General features: G+C 43.0%; 1 protein-coding gene across 3 annotated transcripts in view; it reads left to right on the top strand.

The window, feature by feature from the left end:
* LOC117943017 (forkhead box protein P4-like) overlaps window positions 1-27,823 on the top strand; it is an 81,140-nt gene that overhangs the window by 49,867 nt on the left and 3,450 nt on the right. Inside the window, exons 4-14 of one of the 3 annotated variants that reach the window (XM_034868881.1) lie at window positions 7,768-7,890; window positions 11,030-11,167; window positions 14,422-14,560; window positions 17,170-17,371; window positions 17,867-17,965; window positions 19,526-19,624; window positions 22,861-22,948; window positions 24,110-24,193; window positions 26,349-26,574; window positions 27,169-27,245; window positions 27,335-27,436. In XM_034868881.1, coding sequence (XP_034724772.1) covers window positions 7,768-7,890; window positions 11,030-11,167; window positions 14,422-14,560; window positions 17,170-17,371; window positions 17,867-17,965; window positions 19,526-19,624; window positions 22,861-22,948; window positions 24,110-24,193; window positions 26,349-26,574; window positions 27,169-27,245; window positions 27,335-27,436 — 1,377 coding nt within the window. Of the gene's footprint in view, window positions 1-7,767; window positions 7,891-11,023; window positions 11,168-14,421; window positions 14,561-17,169; window positions 17,372-17,866; window positions 17,966-19,525; window positions 19,625-22,860; window positions 22,949-24,109; window positions 24,194-26,348; window positions 26,575-27,168; window positions 27,246-27,334; window positions 27,437-27,823 lie in introns of all 3 variants that reach the window. The other 2 variants (XM_034868880.1, XM_034868879.1) reach the window with 2 other exon arrangements.

The raw sequence follows: 27,823 nt of genomic DNA, 5'->3' as shown, positions 1-27,823 counted from the left end.
TGTGTGTGGGTGTGTGTATGTATGTGTGTGTGTGTGTGTGTGTGTGTGTGTGTGTGTGTGTGTGTGCATGTCACTGTCAAGTGTCAGATTCAAGAGAACCTAGACAATAGCTCAAGTCTCTAGACAGGCAATTGCAGGAAAAATTGATTGTGTGCAACAAAAATGTAGCTGCGGTTGCTGAATAGCACCATATTCAGAATTGTATGGGGAATTATTTGGAAGAATGACGATTCAAAACTATACAGGTTTTTATTTGACGTTAAAAACAAACTTTACTAAGACAAAAATAATACTTAATAATGCTGGTAGATAATGAAAAGACTTCAGATCCGGAAATAGGAGAAATATTGCCATTTTGTATGGAGGTGTTTCAAAGATTGTTATGCTTATGGTCTTATTGGTCTCTCACTCACTATTGTATGATGTTTAATACATAAACTAGGTGTTTAAGGTTGTTTACTTAACATGGGATATTACATAATAAATTGTGGATTCATGTATAAAGAGGTAAGAGATGAAATATCATACACAACCACACAATCACAGGTTTGAATCCTGTACTGGCTTGGAAAGTCAATAGTTGGAGCTCTATGTCCTTATTCACCAACTACTGCCAATGTCCCCATAAGCAAAGCATGCATTAACAAGTGGCTAAACCAATTGTTTTCCTGAACAAGAACGTGAAAAAGGCCATTGCTTTGAATGGGATTACCATACTCTCTGTGGTATTTGAATGATCTCTTTAGGTCACACTTGTTAGGTGTATGTTTGTAGTAGGTCTTGCACATAAGTGGCCACAGATACCGTAATTGGTCGTGGCAAGCATTCGACTGAGTGAATTGGTGGGCACAGAGTCGGCAGACATTGCCAATTGGGGGATTACCCAGCAGGATGCGTACCATGCTTCCATGACCTTCCACACGTTCTCCACAATGGACAGACTTGGCAGGCGCTCATACACTGGGGGTGCACGAGCAGACACATACTGTATACACCCACTTGGCAGACGCACGCCTGGCACACTTAACACACTGCCACTTGGCATGCACACATACAGATTAACGCACGTGCTTGGCTGTGGCCCATACGTATGTAATTGAATAGCGCGGTGTCCTGTTTTCATGTATTATTGAGGAGCTCGTTTAATTAGGAAAAAAATGAAAAGACTCATTAGAGATATGTTAATTAGCTCGCCCCTCTGCTCTCTGAAGAGGGCTGGCACCAGCAGAGTGGGATGGAGGAAGAGAGCGAGCCGCGCGGGAAGAAACTGAGTCATGTAAGTTTATTTCAATGAAAACATTTTTAGTCAATAATGCAACTGTAATTCACCCATTTTCTATATGTTGCTAAATAGTTTTCTGCCTTCCCCAGCTGCCTTATTTGGATCACTACAGATTTATTAAAACTACTGAACATAAGGATTCTGAGGCATGGTTCAAAGTCTTTTAACTTATCAACAAAAGTATGTGGAAAGATGATTGTTTAGCCCCCCAGAGTCTGCGGTACTGAAGCGGTTCCTTCTCTCCTTCCCATTTATTTCCTTTCAAAGTGTTTTTCCCAAAGCACTCCTTTTGTCCACTCAATGAAAATGCTTAGTTGGCAGTTTCTCTTATTTGATGTGGAGGGAATTGGGGCTGCGTGTGCCTGCGCAAGTGTGTAGGTTAGTGTGTGTGTTAGGGGCTAGTATGGGGTCCTGACAGTTTGTGAAGGGTGTATAGGAGGAGGTTGAGCAGCCAGTGGAATGGGTTTGGCAATGGGCAGAGGGCTGGACAGACAGAGGGGAAGGATGGAGAGGAGAGGTTTGGGTCTGGCCACTGAAGTGTGAAACTCTTATTTTGTGATTTGAAACATGAGTGAAATCAGTAATGAAATATGGTCGATAACGGCCTCTCACACTTCCCAATGAAATGCCCTGAGTGTGTGTGTGTGTGTGTGTGTGTGTGTGTGTGTGTGTGTGTGTGTGTGTGTCTGTGTGTGTGTTTCTGGAAATGTGTTGTCATTTTTATTCTGAAGCACTGGGGCGTTAGATAGAGGGAGGCGGCAGACGAGGAGAGAAGAAGGGAGAGAGTGAGGGGGGAAGAGGAGGAGGATTTTCCACTTGAACTTACTGGTCTTTCACTGTCCTTTCTAAAGTTTTTTTTTTTTTCATTTGTCTGGCCCCTGTCAGGGAGAGACGAGTGTTATGCATAGTGTATATGTATAAGGATTGGTGTCTATCTGAGTATAGGACAAGGCCCAGCTCAGCAATAGGCCAGTTGAGATCCCAACTTGCTGCTCTCAGCAGCCTGTGTTCCTCTGAAGGCTCAGGTCCCTCTACTATCCTCACACCTTTATCATTTCATCTATTCATCCATCCTTAAGTGTATGCATTAACACAACCAGTCATCCATCCTCTAACATGAACTCCACTTCAGTTTGTTTTTAGAAAGCTGTCAATATTTGATGTGAAAACTACCTTATTGCTTAATGTATGTTGCCAGCTGTAAGCAACTTTGCAAACAATGTAATACTGCAGTAAAGCAGCTCAGAAATGTCAAGCTTTGTTCAGACAATTCATTGTTTTTCAAACATTTTAAGAAGTTAATGAACCCATTAAAAATAATTCAAAACTAACCAATAATAATAATTCAACATCCCCACATTTGGTGATCCATTGTTTTTACTGAACAGCGGCAATATATCTTCACAACATGAAACTTGTATGCAGTGTAACGTGCAATCACCAAATAGCTAATAGAAATGCTGCATTGTGGTAGCCATATTGGCGTACAACACATACTGTAGTGGCTTGAACAAAATACATGGGATGTAAAAAGGGAATTAGTAATACTGTAGATAGAAACGCACACACACACACACACACACACACACACACACACACACAGATACACACACACATACACATTGTTCATATACAGACAAACATTACTCAGCAAAACGGCTGAAGCGGTAAGATGCCTGTCTCATCCTCTACCCCACCTGGCTTCACTCATCAGTTCCCCCCAGAGTAATGTGGCCCCTGGCCCCACTGCAGATTAGCTGGAGGAGGGGTACTCACCACACACAATGGGGCTCTTTTACTTCTAGTGAAGGCCAGGCCCTGAGCTCCAAACAACGCTCTCAGCACAGTGGGCGCTCCTTCTATTTCTCTTTTCCACTTAAATGCTTTTCTCCTTCACTCTTCTGCTTTTCTCTTTCTAGCCCCCTTGCTCCCCCCCACTGACACCTCCTTCACCCCCACATGCTCTCCTTTCATTTTTTTGGCATGATGAGCAGAGCCAGGCTATTTACCTGGAGGGACTGAAACATGGTAAGGAGCGATAGTGATGATAGCTGGTTAATAAACAACCAAAAAGAAGGAGAAGAGTTCCATCATTAAAGCCTTTACACACCAAGACACAGCCAGCGCTGTGGTGACTGGATTTTAAACGGGAGGCTCTCATTTACCCCACAGCCTGCAGGCAGCTACAGTAGGAGAAGAAGGTCATGCAGTTGCCATGAGCATGAATAAGCACCGATTTCTCCCTTTTCTACCACTGCTGCTAATGTGTCAAAGTTTTTACACTGTCCAATCAGAAAAAAGAGAAGTGTGTAGCAATAGTGGCCTCCAGGAAGGATTTTATTCTTTAAAAAAAGATGCCAGAAAAAAAACCATAATGGAAATTCATTGTTAGGTGGACAAAAGACTGGAAGTCAAGTTTTTATGAGCACCTAGGTGTGTGTGTGTGTGTGTGTGTGTGTGTGTGACAGGAAGAGAGGCAGGCGTCCCATCCAGGATGAGGTGGTAATGCTCAGTGACAAGGATAAACAGCGCTGGGGTTTGTTCCTACCAGAAGAGGGGGATGCGAAGGAGGAGGGGATGAGGTCTGTGTCAGCCTCTCTCTCCTGCTGCATTCTCCTCTGTCATTTTTTCAATTATCCTTCTCTCCTGCGTGTCCCCATAGACCCAGAGGCAGGGCCCGCATCATTTAGACTGAGAGCCTGTTTAGATTCTGATTATAGCCTTTTTTCTTCTCACCACTTACTGCCATCACACACACACACACACACACACACACACACACACACAGTTACACTCCACGTACTGGCTGCCTTTTTGAGCTAGCATGAGGTGAATAGCTGTAAATTAGCAGTAAATGTATCTGTTGAGGGCACGCTGGATGTTGCTCTTTGATGTTGCTTCAGCATCTTTGTTTGTTTTAAATGTGACAATGTGGTGTGCATTATTAAGTGATGGTTAAGGATGCTGGTTATTGGGTGTGTTTGTAGTCAGAGATCTCAATTAGAAGGAAGGTGAGGGTGTGAAATCCAAAGTTCAGTCATATCATCAGCATGTCTCTATATAAACATGGTGCTGAGCCGCACTGGGCTTATTCCCCCAGCTGCACGCTGGTTTAATATCAGATAGCCCTCCTTCCTCTCTTCCCGAGGTTTCATCTGAAATGGAAAGTGGGGCTTTCCTCCTCGTTAGAATGAAAAGTCATCAAGGGAGGAGAGGAGAAAGCGATGAAGGCTCATTGAAATGCAAGTTACATCCCCCTTCCATCTCTCTCTTCACTCCTCTGGGACTCCATGCCTTTCTCCTACTTCTCCTTCCCATCTTTCGGGCACTCCCTCGCTCCCTCTCTTCCTTTGTTAATCAGTTAAACTCCCTCTTCAAACAACCCCTCTAATTACTGCTCCACTCTCTGTAAACGACAAGGCTGTCTCTCGCTTCTCACTCCTCCCTCCTTCCCTCCCTACCCCCAGCTCCCTCTTTCCAAGACAGGGGTTGACCTCTGTCAGCCCCCGACCCCTCAGCAGTGTGTGTGTGTGTGTGTGTGTGTGTGTGTGTGTGTGTGTGTGTGAGTGTGTGTGTGTGTGTGTGAGTGCGCATGTATGTATGTATGTGTGTGTGTGTTTGTTTGAGTGTTTGCACGTACGACTGATTCTTGCATGTTAATGAAAGGAGTGACATATTAGGTTTTAAAATCCTTATTGGTAGTTTTCAACTTTACAGTACAGAATTGTGCGTTTCTTCACCTGCAGTTGTGTGTGTTTGTTATTGCAACCATCGTAAGATACAGGCCACATTTCTCCTTCAACAAACCTGCTGGTTAGGGTTGCTTTTGTCTTGCTTTGGTCATCTTTTTATTTGTCAACCGTTTTTTTATCTCTGTCCCTTCCTTGTCTCCTTTCCTTTCTTCCACTGGGTGGATGATACCCTTCCTTCTTCTGTCTTTCTGCTCGCCCCTCCACTTACTTCCCCCCAAGCTTCACCTCTCTCCCACTAATCTACCACGCATCTCTCTCTTTTAAATTAACATGCAACATGAAAAAAATGGGACGACAGCGGAAAGAAAAATTAAATGCATTTAATAAATGGCTGACTTCAAATCGCCCGGCTTTTCAGACTCTCCCTATTCACAGTCCAATGAAAGGGGAGAAATCATTCACCAGGAGAGACAAAGCCGAATGAAAATATAATTCCGCATTGTGAAGGGCTTTTGTCCTGGCCCGTCAAGTCGCTAATGGCGAGGCTTTTGTTTTGTGGCGGCGCTCTCAGGCTGGCGGTGTCGTATGGTGGTGGCAACGCATGCCCCATAATCACCACGCTTTGTGATATTAGATTATAGGGGCAATTAATGGCGTCAAACCTTAACTACTCAGCATTCAGCCTGCCACACGCATTGAGTCCTAAACACATGCATACGCGCACACACATAAACACACACACACACACACACACACACACACTCACACATATTACAGTATATCATCACGAGCAAACATGGACGCGCGTCAGCCAACACACAGAAAGGTGCTATAACTCCAGTAATTATTACGCCTGTGACTTGAAAATGTCAATGGCGGTGTGTATAAAATAGAATGTATGAGTTGTCAAGGAGGAAGAATGGGATGCACAAGAGCAATTAATTACAGCTTTTCATTCGGCAGCTTAGACTGACAAGGCCCAGCGGCGGGGGCAAGCTGGCATGACGCCAAGCGGCACCCATCAACACCCCCACCTTACTCACGACACCCCTCCACCCAATGCTCTCTGCCTCTCTTCCTTTACCAACTGCCACAACACCACCCTTCCCCTGCCTCACCCCACTCTGACTTTGTCTTCTCTTCTCCTTCTCCCTCAGCTCAAACAAACACACACACACACACACACACACACACACACACACACACACACACACACACACACACACACACACACACACACACAAACACACACACACACACACACACACACACACTCTTGCGCTACAGCTCATTCATCTACATACCCTATTCTCCATCCCTTCGCTGTTACATGGGGCTGGGAGTGTGTTAGTTCGAGAAGCCTGCTTTGATAAAGACAGAGTGTGGGGCCACTGACAGACACACAGAGAAAAAGAGACAGAGAAGGATGGAAGAAGAGAGACAGGGAGGGGGAGTCAGAGGCCCGGTGGGTAAAAGAGTGTTAGTATTTATGGCCAATCTTCTTTACAAAGTCAAATCTGCTCTTTACCTCTTTACCAGTGACAGGGGTATAGCTCGTCACCACTCTTGCTCAATACTGAACGATTTCCTCTCTCATCACACTCCCTACCTGGCATGGTGAAGGTAGGTGGTGAGAAGATAGACTGCCGTGAAGAGAACTCTGCACACACTGGCACTTGTGCATGCCCACACACACAAGCCCAAACACAAACTCACACGGTTTGGCCATAAAAGAGATTTATATTTCATCACGGAGTGAATATCGATAAATGGCCAATTTCAGATGCGATAACTCACCCTTGTATTTCTCTGTAAAACAGACATCCCGTCTTAACCAACAGGATAATTTGTATTGAGAAGGCAGTATAGTTTATTGATGTCGAGGGAGGGAGGGAAGACTCAGCTTGTAAACGTAAAGAAAATATCAACTCTGACTCAATCTCACTCCCTTTCGCTCCCTAAATATCTCTCATTGTCTGCTCTGTATCTTTATCACTCTTATTGTTTTCTATATATACAGTACATACAGTATATATTCAGTGTGCATTTAGGCATGTGCGTGTGTCTGTTTCAGATTTTTGTCATTAGTTTTGATCTGTTTGTCATCAGATTAGCATCTCTGCCCATCTCTGTGTACAATGCATGTGCAATAAGAATGCTTTCACACCACACATTTGCAAGAGCAACCACATTTCTCTCTCTCTCTCTCTCTCTCTCTCTCTCCCTGTCTTTGCCTGCCTGCAGCCCTATCTGATGAGATAGACATCTCATCAGTTAGCCACTTTGTTGTTTCTTTCTTCTTAGCCAGGCTTGACTGTGTGGAAAGAGAATTGGAGGCAGTCCTAATCGTGTGTTTATAAAAGGAGATACAATTTTATGTTTTATAGTGAGATTGTATATCTCTCTTTTTATCTGCCTGTTGTCACAGAAATTGCCAGTTTTTTTGTTTTTTTACAAATACAATGCCAGCCTTGTGGAGGAAAGTATCAACAATATGTGTGTGCTGTGATGCTTCTGTCTATTAATCTTTGTCTGATGTTGCCAGCTTTTCTTTGCAGTGAGTGACAACAGAGAATAAGAGACAGCACACCTCTCTAACTTTACCTGTCCATACCAGCCTATTGTACAACCTCCCTTCACATTGTTTGTTTTGAGATGAGCATTCAGTCGCAGGCACAGTCATGCTTAAAGCTCGCTGTGCCGGCTGGGCCCTTTTACACAAAGCTTAACCCAGTGATTGAGTTCCTACTTTTGCTAACAAGTATATAAACATGTGTGCTGTACCATCTTTAGGTGCCTGTGTCCATGGCTATGATGAGTCCACAGATGATCACTCCTCAGCAGATGCAACAGATCCTGTCTCCCCCTCAGCTCCAGGCCCTGCTGCAGCAACAGCAGGCTTTAATGCTACAGCAGGTAAAACACACACACACACACACACACACACACACATATGCACACACACACACACATTTATACACTCTGGTTGGACCCGGTCCCAGGCCAGCATGTTTGGATGTGTCTGTTTTAGTAGGCGCTGGAACACTCTGGGCGTGATTGTATCTTATTCAATGCTCAAAGATTTTTGAAGATCGATACAGATCCACATATCCACTTATACACACATTGTCATTTCAAGTATCTTCTCTTTAGCATTGTTGCTAGGAGAATGTTCACGTTTCCACATGCAAGCACAAATGTGCACACATCCACGCACACACGTTTTAGCATCATCCAGTGAATCATTGTGATTCAGGAGTGTGTGTTGGTGCCCGGTAGGAGAGAGAGGTGTAGCCATGTCGACACAAACCAATAAACACTCTTCATCTGCTAAAGATCAGACAAATACTCAACCACACCAACCTTTGACCTCATACCTGCACACGCGAAACACATGCAACCTTGTAAAGGCTGTGAAAAGGGCTATTAACAGAGTGGGGATAGAGAGGTAATTATGGCATAGCGAATGTCTAGAAAACACATACATACATACACACGCAGGCAAGATTTAATAAGGAGCGTTAGCTTTAGTCAAGTATAAATTGCAATGGAAAGATCTGACAACATGTATCATACAGGGAATGGGAAATGTGCTGGCTTTCTGGAAACAGACATGCAGATGGCTAAGAACCTCTTCACCAGCTCTTTTTTTCTCTTAACGAGAAAAAAGGAGATGGGGAAAGGGGTTGATAATGCACACACACACACACACACACACACACACACACACACACACACACACTCACACACACACACACACACACACACACACACACACACACACACACACATTATTAAAACCACTGAGTTTAACATTGCTCTCCCACTTAATTAACCACAGTATGGACTTGCTCTTAGTGTATATCTGCAAATCAGGCACTTTTACACAGACACACACATACACATACAGAACAATCAACCAACATATCACTCAAGCATTAAATTTCATATTATCCCCATGGCAATACAGCATTGCGTAAGAATGTGTAAGTAAGGTTTACGGCCCACTGCTGCACTGGGCACTCATTTGTGTGATTGTGTGATTTTTGTTTGTGTGTGTGTGTGTGTTTGTGTGTGTGTATGCGTGTGTGTGTGTGTGTGTGTGTCTGTGTGTGTTTTAACTTTTACTAAGTTTCCTCTAACCTTTACTTATGCTACAGCTGCTCTGCCTTTTGTTTCTTAGTGTGTTCACTAAAGTCAAGGTCATGGTAATAGGCTGAAGAGGTGAGTGCCTCACTTACACATACTCTTAATGCACAGAGCCACTGAATCAAATCATTAAAAAGACCTTAATTATCACTTAATTATTCCCTCAACTCACTACTCTCCAGCCAAGTGTGTGTGTGTGTGTGTGCGTGTGTGTGTGATGAGGAGGCGATCAGGGCTAGTGACGCGGAAAAGAGAGATTAACTCGGCCTAAGGAGTAATAAAAGAGAGGAGAGACAGATGGAAAAGAAAAGAAAGAGCAGCAAGAAGGAATGAGCCTTTTATTTCAAATAAATTAGGGACAAGAAGGAATGTCATCGTACTAAAGCACAGTAAATTATGCAAAATTGAAACCATGGCTGGGATAACATTGGAACTGGAAATGTTAAACAGTGTGCACAAAAAAGAACAGGACCATTACATTATACAGACTGTGTGGTGAATACGGGCAGTGGTGTGTAGTCTGTTCACTGTATGGCCAGACGGATGAGAGACTGAAACAACTGCTGCACTGTGAAGTCATTCTCAGCTGAAAAGCCTCTTTGAACATTTGACGCACCATGAAACAAAGACAAACTGCCGACGGACACATGTACAGGCTGTTCTCAAGAGGATAACCCCCCTCGCACACACACACAGACACACAAACATACACTGTGGTCAGTGTGAGTTTTCCTGACCGCCTTGCTCTCCTCTCAGCAAGATTAGAATCTTAATGGAGCTTCCTGAGTAAATTAGTGATTAGTAACTCAAACAAACAGACAAGCTGTGGCCAGTCAGAGGAGACCGTGTGTGTGTGTGTTTGTGTGTGTATGTTTGTTTTTGTGTGTATGTGTGTGTGTGTTCTTGTGTGTGTGTGTGTTTTGAGAGTATATGTGAATCATGGATTCATTTGCATGTGTTTCCATTAATCAGACTGCAATACTAAATCCTATAGTTTTAAATGATTTGGCAGTTTCAGTCTAGTTTAGACCAGAAAAGTATGTGCTAGCTAAGATGAACACTTTGGTGGCCAGTGTGGCTAGTATGCGCACACACGCACTCCAGGCAGGTCAGTCATGCATACTGTGTGTGTGTGTGTGTTTGTGTGTGTGTGAGAGATCCTCACATATACTTGAGTGTGCAGGTATATTACTTGACCACAGTCAGATCTATATATAAAGCGTCTGAACTCTTTGTAAATAATCCAAACAGGTTCAGCAGCATTAAACAGTACAATAGCATTTTCATACCAAACAATCATCTTACGAAACTATTTAGCACTCCATAATAGCTCCATAATATTGTTCAACAGTCTTTGTCAGACCTGTCAGCTTGTTGTGTATCCACACACAAACTCACACAGGTTGGCCATAAGCAAGATTTATATTTCACCACAGAGTGAATCTTGATAAATGGCCAATTTCACATGTGATAACTTACTCTTGTAATTTTTCTGTTAAACAGACATCCTCTCTTAACCGACAGTATTATTTTGAATTGAGAGGGCAGTATAGTTTATTGATGTTGAGGCAGGGAGGGAAGACTCAGCCTGTAAATGGAGAGAAAATATCAACTCTCTGACTCAATCTCACTCTCTGTTCTCTCCCTAAATATCCGTGTGGTTTGTCAATGAACCGCACACTGCCACAACAATAAACTGCGGCCTTCAATGAGAAGAATTGAAAGCAACTGCATTCCTTGAGACTCCCATTGAAGTTACGGTGTCTGACTATAGTGGGGCGTTTCACTGTTGGACGACTGCGCTATAGTTGAGGTTGATAAAAATTGTGTTGTGACTCACTCGCTTCATATTTCTCCATCTCCTCTCCCCCTCCCTGCCACTTTCTGTGTCTGTCTCTAGTTACAGGAGTACTACAAAAAGCAGCAGGAGCAGTTGCATCTCCAGCTTCTGACTCAGCAGCAACAGCAGCAACAGCAGCAGCAGCAGCAGCAGCAGCAGCAGCAACAGCAGCAGCAGCAAGCCGGGAAGCAAGCGGCAAAAGAGGTGAACTTCAGCAAGTACACGCTCACTCAGCTCAAGTGTACTCTGAAGTACAGAAGTACCCTTAAACGCATTAAAAGTGGTTGACATGGGAGCCAATCAAAGGGGAAAAAATCCCATGAAGGGTTTACTATATAGGATACATATGTTAGCTCTCTTTTTCCTTCTCTCTTCTTATCCTCCATTGGTCCAGATTATTGTTGTTTGTACAAGCTTGTCTCAATGCAAGGATTAATGAATATGGATTTTAATTTTTTGCCACAAGCATGCCATTTTGAGGTAGTTAAAGAATTATGTGCTAAACCATATGCTACCCTGCCAAAGTGTTCATTTCCATGCCTTCAGCTCTAAGCCTGAGGTGAAATCTCTGTCAATTGTCAATTAACCCTGCCAGCATTAGGAACCTCCCTTCCTTTCCTTTCTCTCTTGCTCTCTCTGTCACACACACACGCACACACACACACACACACACACACACACACACACACACACACACACACACACACACACACACACAGAGTAGTAGGATATCAGAGGATCAATTAAGATAACATCGTGGCACAACAAAGAGGAAATCAATTGATCAGACGAGACTACTGTTGTAACCTGCATGTACAAGAGTGTATGTATGTGCATGTGCGTACTGTATGTGTATAACAGAGACTTTTTTTGTCACAAAAATGCTCATTCGCCGGAATTACCAAACACACAGAGGGCCATGCTGGAGACAGATTTAAGGGTAGGGCCTCATGAGATTTTCTGATAAACGCATGAGGAGACACATCCTAGATTTCTTCTACTCCTCACACACACACACACAACCTCCTCTCCGACAGCGGTCAACCAACTCGACCGTGACCAAAGCAAACCAGTTGTGGTTGACTCGCATGTTGAGAGGGTGTCTAAATTGCTTTCCCCTCTCTCCCTTGTCTCTGAGGCTGTCCCAGTTTTCAGGTTTGTTGTCCTGTAACAACTAGACAAGTGCAAACACTGGTCACACAGCTACACATACATGCAGAGAGGGAGAAGCTTGATGTGTGATGGTTCAATGCACAAACACATACACTTGAGGGAAAATGCCTCCCCACAGAGCTGCACACAGCTGATATGACTAAGGCCATTTCTAGCAGTCAGTGTTTTTCAGTTGCCGCAAGCCATCAATCACAACCAAAAAACACCTTTTAAGTCAACTCTTGTATCTCTCCTTGTGTAGCAGGTACTGTCAGATATTGAGGCAGGGTTTCATTTATATACTGTGTGTAAGCCTGTCTGACGGTGTGAGATAACCAGCCATCAGCCAGGAAAATTGTCTCTTACCCTTTAAACTGATACTGGTCAGAGTAGTGTTTGGCAGACCAGGTGTTAGTTTAACCAACTTCAGAGTCCAGCAGGCCCTGAACACAGAAAACAAGAGAACAGGAAGAGACACAGAAGTCAGAGGAGGAAGGAGGGAGAGAACAGAAAATCTCTCTTTTGCCTTTAGGAGTGTTTGTGCTTGAGTGGCTGTGACTTTTTGCCCTTTTCCCTCTTTTCTGCAATTCCTCCTCATTTTCCTGTCTGTGTGGAAGTGATGCATTGAAAGAAAGAGTATGTATGTGTATGTTGAGTCAGTGTTTGTGTGTGTTGCCGGTGCATTTGGGACTGGTCAGGAGTCAGCTTAATGAAGTGACTCTGACCATCACAAGAGATGTGTGCATGTGCGTCTACGAGTGTCTGTCTACAGTATGTGTGTGTGTGGATGTGTGTGTATGTGTGTGCGACTGTGTGACTGGCAGGCTCAGACAGTGTGTGATGTGCTCATAAATCACATTGACAGCCTGTTACTGCGCTAGCTTTGGCCACTCAGCCACAGCTAATGTAAACAGAACACACACACACACACACACACACACACACTCACACACACGGACACACAATGTATGTGTTTTAAAGAACCATCCCAGGAGGGAATGAGAGACAGGGGGGGACTGGAAAATAAAATAAAATGGACAGACAAGTAGAAAAGGGTGGGGAGGATTGATGGAAAGTGATAGAAAAAGAGGAAGACAGGAGGAAACATTTAAGCCAGGACATTCAGATCATGATAGCCCGTTTATTACAACAAATGAGAAGTGGGCATGACACAGAAACCAAATTCCATTAAACGATTGGCAAAAAAAGGTGTTTTCTCTTTTTTTCACCCTTCTCTGTTTTTCTTTTGCAAAGAATCTAAGTTGTGTTTACTCTTTGACACCCCCTTATAACTCCACAACAGCCCCCTCCCACGTACAAACACATTGCCATCACAATTCTTCTCCCCAGGCACCAAGTCTGAAAGGAAGTGACCTATCTGCCCTTCCTGTGAGATCCTCTCTGTTCAAAGAGTTCCATGCTGCCACTCTCTCTCTCTCTCTCTCTCTCTCTCTCTCTCTCTCTCTCTCTCTCTCACACACACACACACACACACACACACACACACGCACACACAATGAGCAATTCCTCAAGATGTATTTATTTATTTTTCCTCTCCACTAGTTATCTGTGAGAGATAAAGTCCATCTCTCTTGGGGTTGGTCGCGGGGAGACTTCAAACAACACAGTACAGGCCAGGTTTGCCCCAGACTGCAAGGGCAGGAAAGGGGACATTTATCACCGTAACACACACAGACATTATCGCCACGCGCCATGTAGTCTATCCCACTCTCCCTTCAACCTCACTCATTCCATTCTCTCTTTCTCTTTATCCTCAGGGTCCTCAGGCTTTGGGCTTTTCTTCCTTTTGATACAGAACTTTATTTCATATGGTGTTAGTTGACATTATACTTGAAATGGTTGAGAGTAAATCATGTAATGGGTGAAGCAGACCAACTGAAAGCATTATAACAGAACAGGGAGTTTTTTTTTTTACAGTAGACGTAAAAGAAAAAATTCATAATGACAAAAGGGAAATTGTCCAAATCTGGCATTTGGTTCAAAAGATTTGTTTGTTGTGGGTGCAAGCAGATTCTGCACTGATTCAGTATACTATAACAATATTATCAGAGGGCTTAGTAATTCACATTTTGGCATGCTGTGCTAATTTAGTTCACAAATTGACAAATAAACTAATAGGTTGCATGTGAGCAAGGAGCAGTGGTGATGTTATGACCTATTTTCAGAAGGGATACACATTTTAGAATGAATAGATACAATGAAATAAGTATGAAAAAAAACTGGTTGTAGATGGAAGTAACACTTAACTTGATAACCTTTTCTACCCTCTGTCTGCTGGCCCATAGCAGTTAGGAAGTAAGCAGTTGGCCTTCCAGCAGCAGCTCATCCAGATGCAGCAGCTTCAGCAGCAGCACATCCTCAACCTCCAGAGACAAGGTCTAGTCCCACTGCAGCCCACCGCCGCCATGCAGTCTCTGCAGCAAGGTACGTGCATGCACGCACACATACATTCATACAGACAACCTCTAACCCTCAACACTCAGTCACACAAACACACACACACACACACACACACAAACACACACACACACAGGCCTGTATCCAATGCCGCATGTGAAGCCTGTTAAGTTAATCAGCCTATAAAAGATAAAAGGAAACCTGATTGGTGGGTTTGTGGAAGGTACTCATTTGGATAATAGGTAAAATATGCCACTAAGTCCCCCGCTTGGAGGCCTGTGAATTTGCTTGTGTGAGTGTGTGTATGCTTGTGTGTGTGTGTGTGTGTGGTTGAGATTAGCCAGACACAACAACATCATCGTTTTGCTATTGCTGGGCCCATTGAATATTTTTGTTCCTATATGTAACTTCACCCACAGTCCCTTCATTTTGTCAACATGATTTTAGAACGATAAATGTTGGCGGTTGACTGGCCCGCCCTTGGTGAACATGTGTGTCTGCGTGTGTTTTTGTCCAGTTTTGTCTGTACACAGTAATGTCTAAGGCACACACACACACATTACCTCACAAGTGGAGAATGCTTTAGGGGCTCTAAAGTGGCCGTAACATTGCTAAATCGCTGACTGAGTTGACCAAACAGACCAGTTTCCTTCCCGCCGTCCATCTGATCTTTCTCTTTTTCTCATGCGCAGTCACATGGAGTCACACACACACACAAGAACACAAACTCTCATACTCGCTCTATACTCTGACTCTGACAAAAAGAAAAATAAACTCAATCAATTTTATTCCTAAAAATCATACACCCAAGAGTTGCACAGAAACCTTTTTGTGATAAGGCTGAATGGAATTACCAGTTTACAGAGAGAGTAGATACAAATTGAAAACAAATGAAAAGACAGAGGTCACAGTTTTGGATGGAAGAGTATTATTTTTCAGACAGTTGCAAACATTTGGCATTGGCTTCTCCTTCTCTTTCTCACTCTCTCCCTCCGTATCAGAGTGGAATTTCCCTGCAGTGTGAAAGAGCTGGTCCATTGTGACGGCTCAGCCAGGCGTGAGCCAGCGCATTCCTCTGACCAGCCATGCCACACAAACACACAAACACACATGCATAAACACTCGCAGTTACACACACAACTGCACACACTGTTGCCCCGCCTCAAAGGGCTGTTGTGTCCGGTGAGTAGTCAGAAGGGGGGGTCCTGCTGTGGTTTTTGTTTATTTCTCTTATTGCAGTAAGATGGAGGGACTTTGATATCTGATAACTGCAAATGTTCATTAATGACAACACTTAAACTAATTTTAATGAGAATCCAACAGTTTTTTTCTAAGCACGGGTCTCTCATTGAGAGTGTCTCAGTAGTTTCTTCTCTTTTATGTAAAAATCCATTAGATTTTACTTAATCCTGTTAGACCCCACCTTCTAACTAAAGGCTTATGTCTACAGACATCAGTGTGAAAAAATGTAACCCTAGCAGCCAGATATGGGTGTGTATGCTTATAACAGTTAGCACAACCACTCTACTACTACTTTGTACCTTTTAACACTAGCCAAGTAAAATTGTGAGAGTACATTTTAACTAAATGCTGACAAAATAAAGACTTCTTTTGATTCCAAATCTGTTCTGTTCTAGGATCAGGTGTGAGTTTGCTTACTTTGCACCCCTCAGTAAACTTCTGACTTTCACCAGAATCCAGAATCTCTTTTTTTTCCTCTAAAGTTACATATCAACATGTTTGTATTTATCTTTATATATGTTTTGATTAAATGGAGCTAGTCTGACAAGTCAGAATAGTAAACACTTTATCTATCAATCGTTAACTTCTTCACCCTTTCACGCTCAGGGCGTGTCCACAGATTGGTCCGGTTTCTTGGATAATACGCACACACATGTGCAGAAATCTAAGCACACACCGCTCTAATTCTTCCAGAGTGAGAACTTTTGTTTTGGCGGGACCACAGAAGAATGCAGACAAAGCAGACATAATATTTGGATTGCTACGAGGTCCATGTGTGTGTATGTGTGTATGTGTGTGTGTGTGTGTGTGTGTGTGTGTGTGTGTGTGTGTGTGTGTGTGTGTGTGTGTGTTTGTATGTGCAGATGTGTATGTGCATGCATGGTAAGATCCATTAGAGTAGCTGTGGCATTTTAGGCATCTCTCACAGTGAAATAGGAGCAGAAATAACAAAGCTGCAACGAGAAAGAGCTCAAAGTGTGCCCCCACCCTGTCAAAAAGACAAATAGTGGTAGTGACAGGAGCAGTGGTACTGGTGGATAGTAGCAATTGCCAACAGAGATTAGGAAATAGTTAAGTAATAGTGGATATCTGGAAAAATAACAAAAACACGCTGAAATTAACCTCTTGTCTTTTATAGTTTGTCCTATTTTCCTCTCTTAACCACTCGCAGGAGACTGTAATAGTTGCATTTCTGTTTTATGTGGATTAGAAAACAGTAGTTAGTCACAGCTTTCTGTTACATCAGTTTATTTACAGTGTATTTGTGGTCTCATCCGACTTGTTGTTAACCACATTTCTTCTTAGCTTTGTTTGAATTAGCTTAACTTAAATATCATATAATCAAATTTGCATTGAACGTGAAATTAAGTTAACTGTGCGTTCCTTCTCTGCAGCAATGTGTCCGTCAGACCTCCAACAGCTGTGGAAGGAGGTGTCAGGGGTGCAGAGCAGTGAGGAGGCCCTGAAACAGGCCGAGGGCCTGGACTTGAGCACCAATAGCTCCAATTCTACCTCAGGCTTCCCCAAAGCTGCCAGTGCTCACATCCCATTGCACAGCCTGGTCAACGGACATAGCCACACCCCAAAGAGAGACAGGTACAGTTATGTACAGTGTGTTAAAATACTTCCACATTGTGATGGTGCGTCTGTCCTCAATGTGACCTACAGTCTTTCTAACTCACACGCTCTTGCTATGTCTTTTTCAGGCTTTTAACTTTTAGCTTTAAGCTGTACATCCATACCTACGCAGTAAACACAAAACATGCACATGCAGCATATCACACATCACCAGGGTGTAAATGTCTCTCAGCTCATTTGATAGGAGGTGTGTTGGGTTCAGTAAGTTCTGCCAATATGCTGTCAACCACACGCAAGTATGGTATAGAGGAGAGGACAGGATGGTGTGTGCAGGCCATCTGTTAGTAAATGGCAATTATTTGTGAGAGTCATCTATATTTGTGGATTCGAATTTGCTGTGGACATAAATTCCTTGTTACCATGTTAGCATATTGGGGATGCCTGTGCTAGGAGGACTATGTTGTACCATTGGTTTTTTGTTGGCTAATCATGGGCTCCATCTCCATCTTTCAGAGCCAGACTGTTTGAGTGGATATCCTCCTTCACCAAGTCAGACAGCGGAGATGACCACGTCCCCCTTTATTCCAAAGGTGGCCAACCCCCCAGCAGCCAGTGAGTACAAACATACTCACACAAACATAAACATTAATATACAAGACTTAAGTCCAATATATAGTCCAGAGTTAAATTAACGCAGTAGGTACATTGTAGCCTACGCCGTAGCCTAAAAAAGAATCAAAAAATGTAACAACACGTCGCGGCGCCGCAGACCACATCAACTGTGATTGGTCCGCTTGGTAGTGGCTTGGTAGCATCACATTTCCCCCTATTCATTTCCAGGTTATCCTTCTCCATAAACAAAGAAAAGTCAAGAAGGGGGTTAACTTTAAATAACTAGAGCTTCCATTGGTTGATAAAATATGTCACAAACTGTCATACTACATGTACAATGTGCTGCTGGTAGCCCAACTGAGGTGGCTTTAGAAGAGGGTAGCAAGTGTGTTAGCCTGTTAAGCTAATGCATGGATGATGTGGAGGAGAATGTGGTTGCCAGCAGTTTGTCAAGTCTGCTGTCTGAGCTGCTTCTAACTTGACTCAACCACAGCCAACACACACACACACACACACACACACACACACAGACACACACACACACACATATGTAGACACACACACGCTCCAACCTCAGCCAGCACAAATGATTAGGAAGAGGTGAAAAAGCAAAGGGAGAGAGAGCGAGACATGTTTCCATCTGCAAGACAAATGTTTTTTGTTAGACAACCTTCTGATGCTGATTTGGGAGAATCCCCATCCCAGTCCCCACACACACGTGCACACACACACATACACACTCGTGTAAATATGTGGAGACAGCAGTTGCAGGCGAAGGTCCAGGTCTGAACCACATCTGCTACTGGACCTGCCACACACGCACATACACAAACACAAGCACACACACACACACACACACACACACACACACACACACACACACACACACACACACACACACACACACACACACACACACACACAGCCACACACAGTTAATTTACTCCATGCCCAAACCAAACCTGGTCAAGGCTTGAATCGCGCACACACACATACATACACAAACATTTATAAATGTGCACAGATGCACACACAAAACAAACATATCCATGCACACATAAGCTCACCACAAAAGACATGCACGTGTCACATGACGGCAGCCACCGCCAATCAGTCATGGCTGGTTGGTACTGTGCCGACTCTGTGTCAACTCCTCAAACATAAGAACACACATGCACACACATATGCCTAGGAAAGAGAGACAGGTCATGGACTTAAGAATGTGCCTCTGAGGTTGCTGGACCAATTCCCTTATTTGCCTGGCTTCTGTAACTAACCCCACTCTGCTTTATCCTGCTGTCTCTGCACTTGGCTTCCTGAACTGTACAAACTAAATGACTGCTAACCAGACTCAGATGGCTGTATTGATGCTTCTGCTGCTACAGTTAGTTTAGCATTGTGAGTTTGTATGTGAAGGAGTTGAATATTTAGGCTTTGCTATTTATTATGTAAAAGTAATCAGTTTTATTTGCTGAATGTGTGATGAGCTTAACAGCATATGAAAAATGAAACATCTGTTTTACTAGCTCACTCTTTCTGTGTGTTTCCTCCCCCCCACAGTCACGAGGAGCATGCCGGCTCCCATCCTCTCTACGGCCATGGAGAGTGCAAGTGGCCAGGCTGTGAAGCACTATGTGAGGACATGGGACAGTTCATCAAGTAAGTTAACAACCACCAAAATAATGAAAATACGATGCGTGAGTTAGGTTTACAGATGGAAGTATACATATTCTATATTTTAGGTTGGACTATCAGTTATTAGATTTAAAACTGCTGATATAATAAAAAAATTAATATATATATATTTGTATTATCTATTTATTATATATATATTTATTTATTATTATTATTTATTTATTTATACTTTATATTTTAATATTATATTATTTAACTATACATTTATACTGTATATTGTAATATTTATTCATTCATCAGAATCATTCATAATGACAAATAAATGATTATGATAATATTCTGGGAATATTTAAAAAAATAAAAAAATAAAAACGGACAGTCAACCATATAATGAATGTTGACATTGCATAGTTTGTCCACCAGAGGGCACTCTACAACATCTCTGTTGGCAACACTGATACATTTTTTTGTTATTGTGTTTTTGTTCAAAGGACTTTTAGTTTCTTGATCTTCATATCTATTTTATTTATCAGAACTTTAATGTATTTTGATGTTCCTCTGTTCTGTTGTGACAATAAAACAAATTATTATCAAAGTATTTTAGTGAGAACTCATATATATAACTACAAATAAATAATGTTAGGGAAATCTGTTTATGTTTTGTTACACGTTACACGTTTTTAAATAACAAGGTATTTGTATTGGTATTGGCCTTAAAAATCCTTTATCAGTCGGAATCTACGTGGTACCTAGTAGCAATGTAGGAAACATTTTTTCTGAAGATTACCAGTTGGAACTGCGGATGAAGCAGAGCAAAGTAAAGCTACTGTTTGTGCTAAATGTGGAGTGTCAGTCACATACAACGCTGATGTTTCACATTAGCTCACTAATTCATCAGTTGCAATCTGTTACATCACATTTGCACAGAGGCGCATTTATGCACACGCACACACACACACACACACACACACAAACTCAACATCTATGTAAGTCCTCTGTTTAGGAGGAATACTTTGGAACTACAACCCTGTCCTCTTCCTCTTCGTTCCTGTGTTAATATTTGTCACCAAGTCTTTCCTTCACTTGGTTGGTGTTTTTTTGTTCTATTGTCTGTGTCTTGTATGCGTTTCCTCTGAAGGTCAGAGACATTCTTTCTTTGCTTGAATAGAAAAATACTCTTAATTAGCTCATCCACATCCACATCTTTTTGTTTTCACAACTAAATGGCATCAAACAATCTTCTTTTCTGTCACTCATTCCCGCTCTGCTTCCATCATGTTATATGCCAGTTTGGAGTCACTCGGGGGGTGTTGTTGCAGTCACTGGCCTTGACATTCTGATACCTCCTCTCCTGTCACACACAGTACAGCGGACTTCCCCGTGGCACTGTGGCTGCTAACGAGGCTTCACAAGCCTTTAATGAAGCCCTAAACAAACTCACACTCTCATTATCGGTGTGGAACTCTTAGCTATTTGAGTAATGGAGATATTAATAAGCCGCGGTGATGAAATACGTTCTCATACACACACACACACACACACACACACACACACACACACACACACACACACACACAATCACGGAAGCGTGCGTGGTGATTGTGATGCCATCGGACAGTCAGATCAAAGCATGAAGGCAGGCTGGGAAAGTTTGGAGAGGAAAGCTGTTGTTTGGTGTCTCATTTCACGCAGCCTCGGGGCAGATGGAAGGAGAAAGAGACAGATTGAGTGAAAGAGTGTGTGTGTGAGTGTGTAAGAGAGAGAGGGAGATGAAAAAAATAGAGGCAGTGACAGATAATGCCGTCAGACCGACGGTCTGTGCGCTCCCTTCCAGCCAGCCTTAGTCATTGCCCCAGGAGGGAAAAGGGTAGAGCAGAAGAACAGAGGAGGGAGACACTCCACTATTTCAGGCCTTTCTTCTCTTCTCTCTTCCCGCCTCCTTCCCTCCCCGACTTCTGGTATAATACTCTGGCTGTGGTCGGTGGAGTTGGGTGTAATGTGGGTTAAAGCCTTGTCTGCCAGCACTCAAAGGAGTAAACAGAGCCTCATTGTCGGGACACTTCGGGAAAAAAACTGCTACTGTTTATGGCCCGGCTATAGAGAGGGGGGAGGGTTTTGGGGGCAGATTTTGTTTGGAATGAGTGTGAATCATAGGCATTTGGGGAGTTGCGGGGGAAGGCAAGTGGGAAGGGGAGATTGTACAGAAGTGCAAGCAAGAGAGAGAGAGCTTAACAGAGAGTGAAACAGAGAAAGAGAGGGGTGAGATCATGTTTTTGTTATTATTATCGTGCACTTGTGTTGAGCAGTCTATCTGACTGGATTAGCCATGCCATGACATCATTGTTTTGTTTCATTTCTAGACTTTGCCTGATATTGCCTAACTTTCTGCTTTCTTAAAGACACACACACACACACACAAACACACACACACACACTCAAACAGTCATACACTTCGTACGCACGCGCCCACGTGCGCAAACACACACACACACACACATATTTACTTGGGTGAAATTCCGCAATATACAAGTCAGAAAAGTGGCTGTATGAAGATTACACAGATTATAAGTTAACACCACAGGATATAGCAAAACTCACTCTGATATACCAGCACTCACAACTACACACACACTCACACACACACCGGGCAGGCAGCAGCAACCTGTGAATAACCTTGGCGATGACAGAGCAGAGAGAAAGGGATAGAGGAAGGGAGACAGGGAGGGGTGGGCTGGGAAAGATCAGAAGGTCCTGGGTCCTCCCACATTTGAGGAGACAAATAGCGCCACCATTCACACACACACACACACACACACACACACACACACACACACACACCAGTGTTAATATGTGGAGTGGAGTTTAGCTAACAAAAAGTCTGAAGATAAGGCTTTGTATGATAACAGATGAGCTCACATCCAGGTGGTTGTCTTGGATCATGGCTCACTGAGCACCAATGAAGTATACACACACAAAACACAGCTGCTGCATCCTTCACTAGACAAAATAAACCTCCAAGTTTATGATTTATTTTTATAGTGCTGAAACAACTCATAACTCAGTTTAAATAAAAGTAAAAGAGCTGGGTTTTGTTACTTCATTATTTAGGACCTGTGAATTGATTTAACATGGATTCTGTTGACTCAGTGTAACTTAGAAATTATCATTGAATTAGAACTGGCAGTGCTTTCATCTTTTTGTAGAATAGACATTATTTGTAGCTATCAATTTATCATCTTGCATTTTTCCTTCACCTCTAGGCACTTGAACAATGAGCATGCCCTAGATGATCGCAGCACTGCTCAGTGCCGAGTCCAGATGCAGGTAGTTCAGCAACTGGAGATACAGGTGAGTAACACACACACACACACACACACACACACACACACACACACACACTCACACACAAACAAATTCATCCTGTCAATGGCAGTAACTTGTCTAAGGGAGGGGGCAGAGTTTATGGAGAGCAGTGGAGCTTGTAATTTAAAAGGAGCAGTCAGCAGGGAAGCTGCCATCGCTGCTCCAATTATAAAGCTGCTCTGTTCACCAGCAAGAGAGAGCGGGGCTGAGAGGGGAGAGAGAGAATTAAGAGAAAAGAGAGAGAGAGAGAGAGAGAGAGAGACATGAGCTAGAAAGCAGAGAACCAGGCTGCATGGCCTCTCTTGTTCTCAAAGTGGCTCATGCACGCAATGCTTTTGAAACATCTGAATGCTCCAGCAAAAGCCAAATACCAACACTGGACAAGAAGGGAAATGCTGTTCCTAAACAGTGAGTAAGAAAAGTGAAGGTACAAAGGCTGCCCCTTCACACACATCTTGGCACAGTTTTCAAAACTTCAGAAAACCCCGTTCACATCACTGCGTATGTGTGTCTGCTGTCCAGCATTAGGGTTAGGGTTAGCATTGTGTTTGATGGTGGTGGTAAACAGCGTTTAGCTGAGCCCCTGAAGCCACCACCAGGGAACACAAAGTGACAGAGAGGCAGCTGGTGTCACATCACATCAGGACGACCGTCTCTCTCTGACATGTCACCTCATCCCTCAACAGTCCACAAGGCAGCCCACCAATCGACCCTCTAATAGCACACACACACAGCAGCAGCACAGGCACTGTGTTTGAATGTCTCATATTTGCACATCTCATCAGTGTGTGAGTATGTTAATGGTGCTATCTGTCTTAGTGTAGATCCGTTGTTTCTTGAGGCTACACGTGTGTATGCTTGTACTCATGCACAAACAGACACGCAGGATGCAGCGTTTCCACAGGCTGTAACAGCCCCCATTAAATGGCAGTTAACAATGTCAAACGGGGACGAGTGTGTCTGCAGGCTAGTGTGAGTGTGTGAGAGAGCTCCGGGTGCCTAGGCGGCTGACTTTTATACTCATCTCTCCGCCTGAGGTGTAATTGTAATTGTAATTCTGTGTCAATACTACATTATATCAATCTAAGCCTTATGAAATGAGATAGTGTTTTTCATGGTGATAACCATCCTTTGTGTGTTTCACAGCTGGCAAAAGAGAGCGAGCGACTTCAGGCCATGATGACCCACCTGCACATGCGCCCTTCAGAGCCAAAGCCTTTTAACCAACCTGTGAGTACACACTGGCACCCCAAAACCCAGATTACATGACCTTTACATCAACTCTCTGACCCCAAACCTTTGCTTGGATTATTTATTCACCTACAGACTCCTCATAATTTAACAGTTTCTCTATCCCTAAACCTTCTTGGGATTTCACCTTCCTCTCTTACTGTAGCTTGGTATCTACGCCCCCTATTGACCAGTGAGGGTTAATTAGTTTTTTTAGAAATCATATTAACTACTTTCTGTCTTTTTCTTTCCCAAACTTAATCTTGTTATGATACAATGCATTTCATTTACCAGAAAACTCTTTCATAATGTTCTCATTCCACAGAGAAAGTTGTACATCAAACCAACAATCAAACTGCCTCCGGGTTTTGTATTTGAGTATTGTAATTTTTCAGCTTGTCGGAGAGAAAACAGCTAAAGTGGTCTCTCACAGTATTTTCAGTCTGTGCCCACAAAACCAGAAATTTGATGTGATGTGTGTTAGTGTGTGTGTGTGTGTGTGTGTGTGTGTGTGTGTGTGTGTGTGTGTGTGTGTGGGTGGGTGTGGGTCTGTGTGTGTGTCCACACAGGTTGGTGAGGTTGTTATTAGGTATCTAATGAATATTTCATTATTCAGATTGACGAGGAGTCTTATTAAAATATGAAGATGTTGAAATTAATTGTCAATTAGAGACAGAGTGTCTTAATTTGAGGGGAAATAAATGGGTGCAGCAGAGTGGCAATATGTGTGTGTGTGTGTGTGTGTGTGTGTGTGTTCTCGTGTGTCTGGATGATGCGTTGATCGCTGGGGGATCAGCTGCTATTAACATCTAATGGGAAATCAGGAAGAGGCGTGTTCTGTCACCACCGGAGACGAGCCTCGGGGTCAGGGATTGGAGGAGGAGGGGCAGGGGAGGAGCATCAGGAATGGAAACAAAGCTTGGCCTCAATTAACAGGGTTCGACTGTTGCCGTGGTGATGTGGCAGGGTTGCAGCGTTAATGAAGTACCTGTTAAACAGCCTTGCCTCCTCCCGTCTGCTTAAATGGTACAGAGAGGGGGCAGGGTGAAGAGAAGGCAATTCACACATTTTACATACATATAGACGACGACAAACACACACAAAGTTGTTTTAATTAGTCCTAAATGAGCAGCCTTGCAACGGCTGTCCCAGAGAGACTGGGACTAGTGGTTCTGTGTGTGTGTGTGTGTGTGTGTGTGTGTGTGTGTGTGTGTGTGTGTGTGTGTGTGCACGCGCTCATATGTGCTTGCGTGCGTTCAAGCCTCTTCCTAATTGGGCGGTATTGGTCAGGGAAGAATTCACCACTGCAGAGTGCATGTATGCGTTCCCTTCTTACAAACATGCTGTCATGTGGTTTTGTATTTGTAAGTGTTTAATTGCAGCAGCCAGCGCTATGTGTATAAATCCAGTATATGTGCATGATCAGTGTGTGCAAGTTTGTGTGGTTCTGTGCAAGAATACATTTGGTAAATGGTAGGGACACACATTCATCAGGAGCGTTGGGGACTTTATTTTTAATGTAATGTGACTTACGTAACATAAGCAACCTGAATATGGTGCCCTATACTGCTTTAGGTTAAATATTTAAAAATCAAGGTGGTAGTAGGCTTGTGGCCCTCTTGCCTTTGGTACTGTGTGTTTGTATCATTTCTATGCTCTACGTATTCCAGAGCAGTTACAGTACAACCTCCGATGGTTTAATATTATTGCACAACTTTTGAGGGAATTGTTTAGAAACTCTGTCCTAAAAGAGATTTCTTTGTTTGTTGTGTAACACATAAGCATTTTCTAATACATTGATCACCTGACCCTTAACCTGTTTTATGTAGATGAAGCTTCACTGTAAACAGCAGCAGCACTCAGCAGATGGTGAAGCCTTAAAGTAAACAGGAGAGAAGCATTAGTCATGTAGAAAATCCATTTTATATCCCTGCACTAAAACAATTCTCCACCCTCAGTAGAGAAGTTATACATTTTAATATTTATAATGGATGAGCCCTACTAAAGTTAGTTTACCTCATTGTATTTGCATTGTAAAGTTTCTCACCTTTTTTTAGGATGGTTTCAGTCTCTGTGATACAAATTTATTCACACTGTAAACACCACACTAAATACTGATACTAATAATTTATAACTAATTTCTCTGTGTCTGCAGCTGAACCTGGCTTCCAGTGGCTCTCTGTTAAAGCGGGACAGTGATCTCTACCCGGAGGGTCTTCCCCACCCCCCCACCTCAGCTGCCACCCCTATCACCCCACTGCGCCAGGGTCCTTCAGTCATCAGCTCCTCCAGCCTGCACACACACTCTCACTCCCACACGCACGGTGTTGGGCCCATACGTAGGCGCAACTCCGACAAGTACTGCACCCCCATCGCCTCAGGTAGACATACACTCTCTCAGTACCCGCCTTGTTTTGCTATTATTATTATTATTAGGTATGATATAATAATTGATTCATAATGGACTCAAATTTTATGTTTTTTGATCCAGTGTTGATGACTGCTATAGTCTTTTCTTAAGGTACTTGTTGCTGGTTTTATGTGCGTATGTTTTTTTAAATTTCCGTGAAAGAGCAATGAATTATATCTTACTTTAGAAATCACTTTCATCCATGGCTCAAAGAAAGCCATCTCTTGGCTTTCTTGCAAGAAGATTACTGGAAAAGTTTTAATTCCAGGTATCCAAGCAATATACGGTAGTATGTGGCTGAGAATTAAGTCACAAGTCTTTAAATGGTAAAACCGTGAGGGTTAAAATGTGCCCAATAGGAGAATAATATCAAGCATCTAGATACACACTGCTAAGATATTAGTTTTCAAGACACCTTTAAATGTTTTCCACTTTTTTATGGATTTAAAATTCCACTTAGAATTGAATTTATTTTTTTCATTTGGATGTATTATCATTTCAATTTGGTATACATTTTACATGTGTTACAATTCACATGTTTAAAATGGTCATGCCTTATTTTCAGAGCTGGCTCAGAACTGTGAGTTCTACAAGAACGCTGATGTCAGGCCTCCCTTTACCTACGCCTCTCTTATACGTCATGTAAGTCTCTCCAGTGATCCAGTTTCACCATCTCCTCTCCATCTGTGTTCTCCTCTTCTTAATTTGGTTGTGTCTCTCCCCATCCTCAGGCCATTCTGGAGTCCCCAGACAGACAGTTGACTCTCAATGAGATCTACAACTGGTTTACACGAAAGTTTGCCTATTTCAGGAGAAACACAGCCACATGGAAGGTAAAAGCTTAAGATATACACACTCTCCTTTGTACTGCATCCCTCTCAGGACATTATTTTGGCTAGATGTAAATAATGCAAATTCTAAATGTGAAAACTAAATGTGAACTCAACTGATGGAAGATAGAAGAAGAGATTAGAAGTTAGAAAACTGGTTTGGAGTCATTAACATGATGTCGAAAACGAGCAGCTTCAGATATATTTGAAGGTTTTCGCAGAAGCTTGGATAGTTTTAAAGGCAGTTCAAGGTTGGCCTCTGGCATACCCAGTGAGAGTGTTCGCCCCATGTAGGGTGAGTCCTGCAGCGGTGTGGGTTCGAATCCGGCCTGCTGCCCTTTGCTGCATGTAGTCCCCCGTCTCTCTCCCCCTTTCCTGTCTATCCACTGT

The sequence above is a fragment of the Etheostoma cragini genome, chromosome 4 (genome assembly GCF_013103735.1).
Source record: "Etheostoma cragini isolate CJK2018 chromosome 4, CSU_Ecrag_1.0, whole genome shotgun sequence".
Classification (NCBI taxonomy): domain Eukaryota; kingdom Metazoa; phylum Chordata; class Actinopteri; order Perciformes; family Percidae; genus Etheostoma; species Etheostoma cragini.
This window is presented reverse-complemented; position numbering and strand designations above follow the sequence as displayed.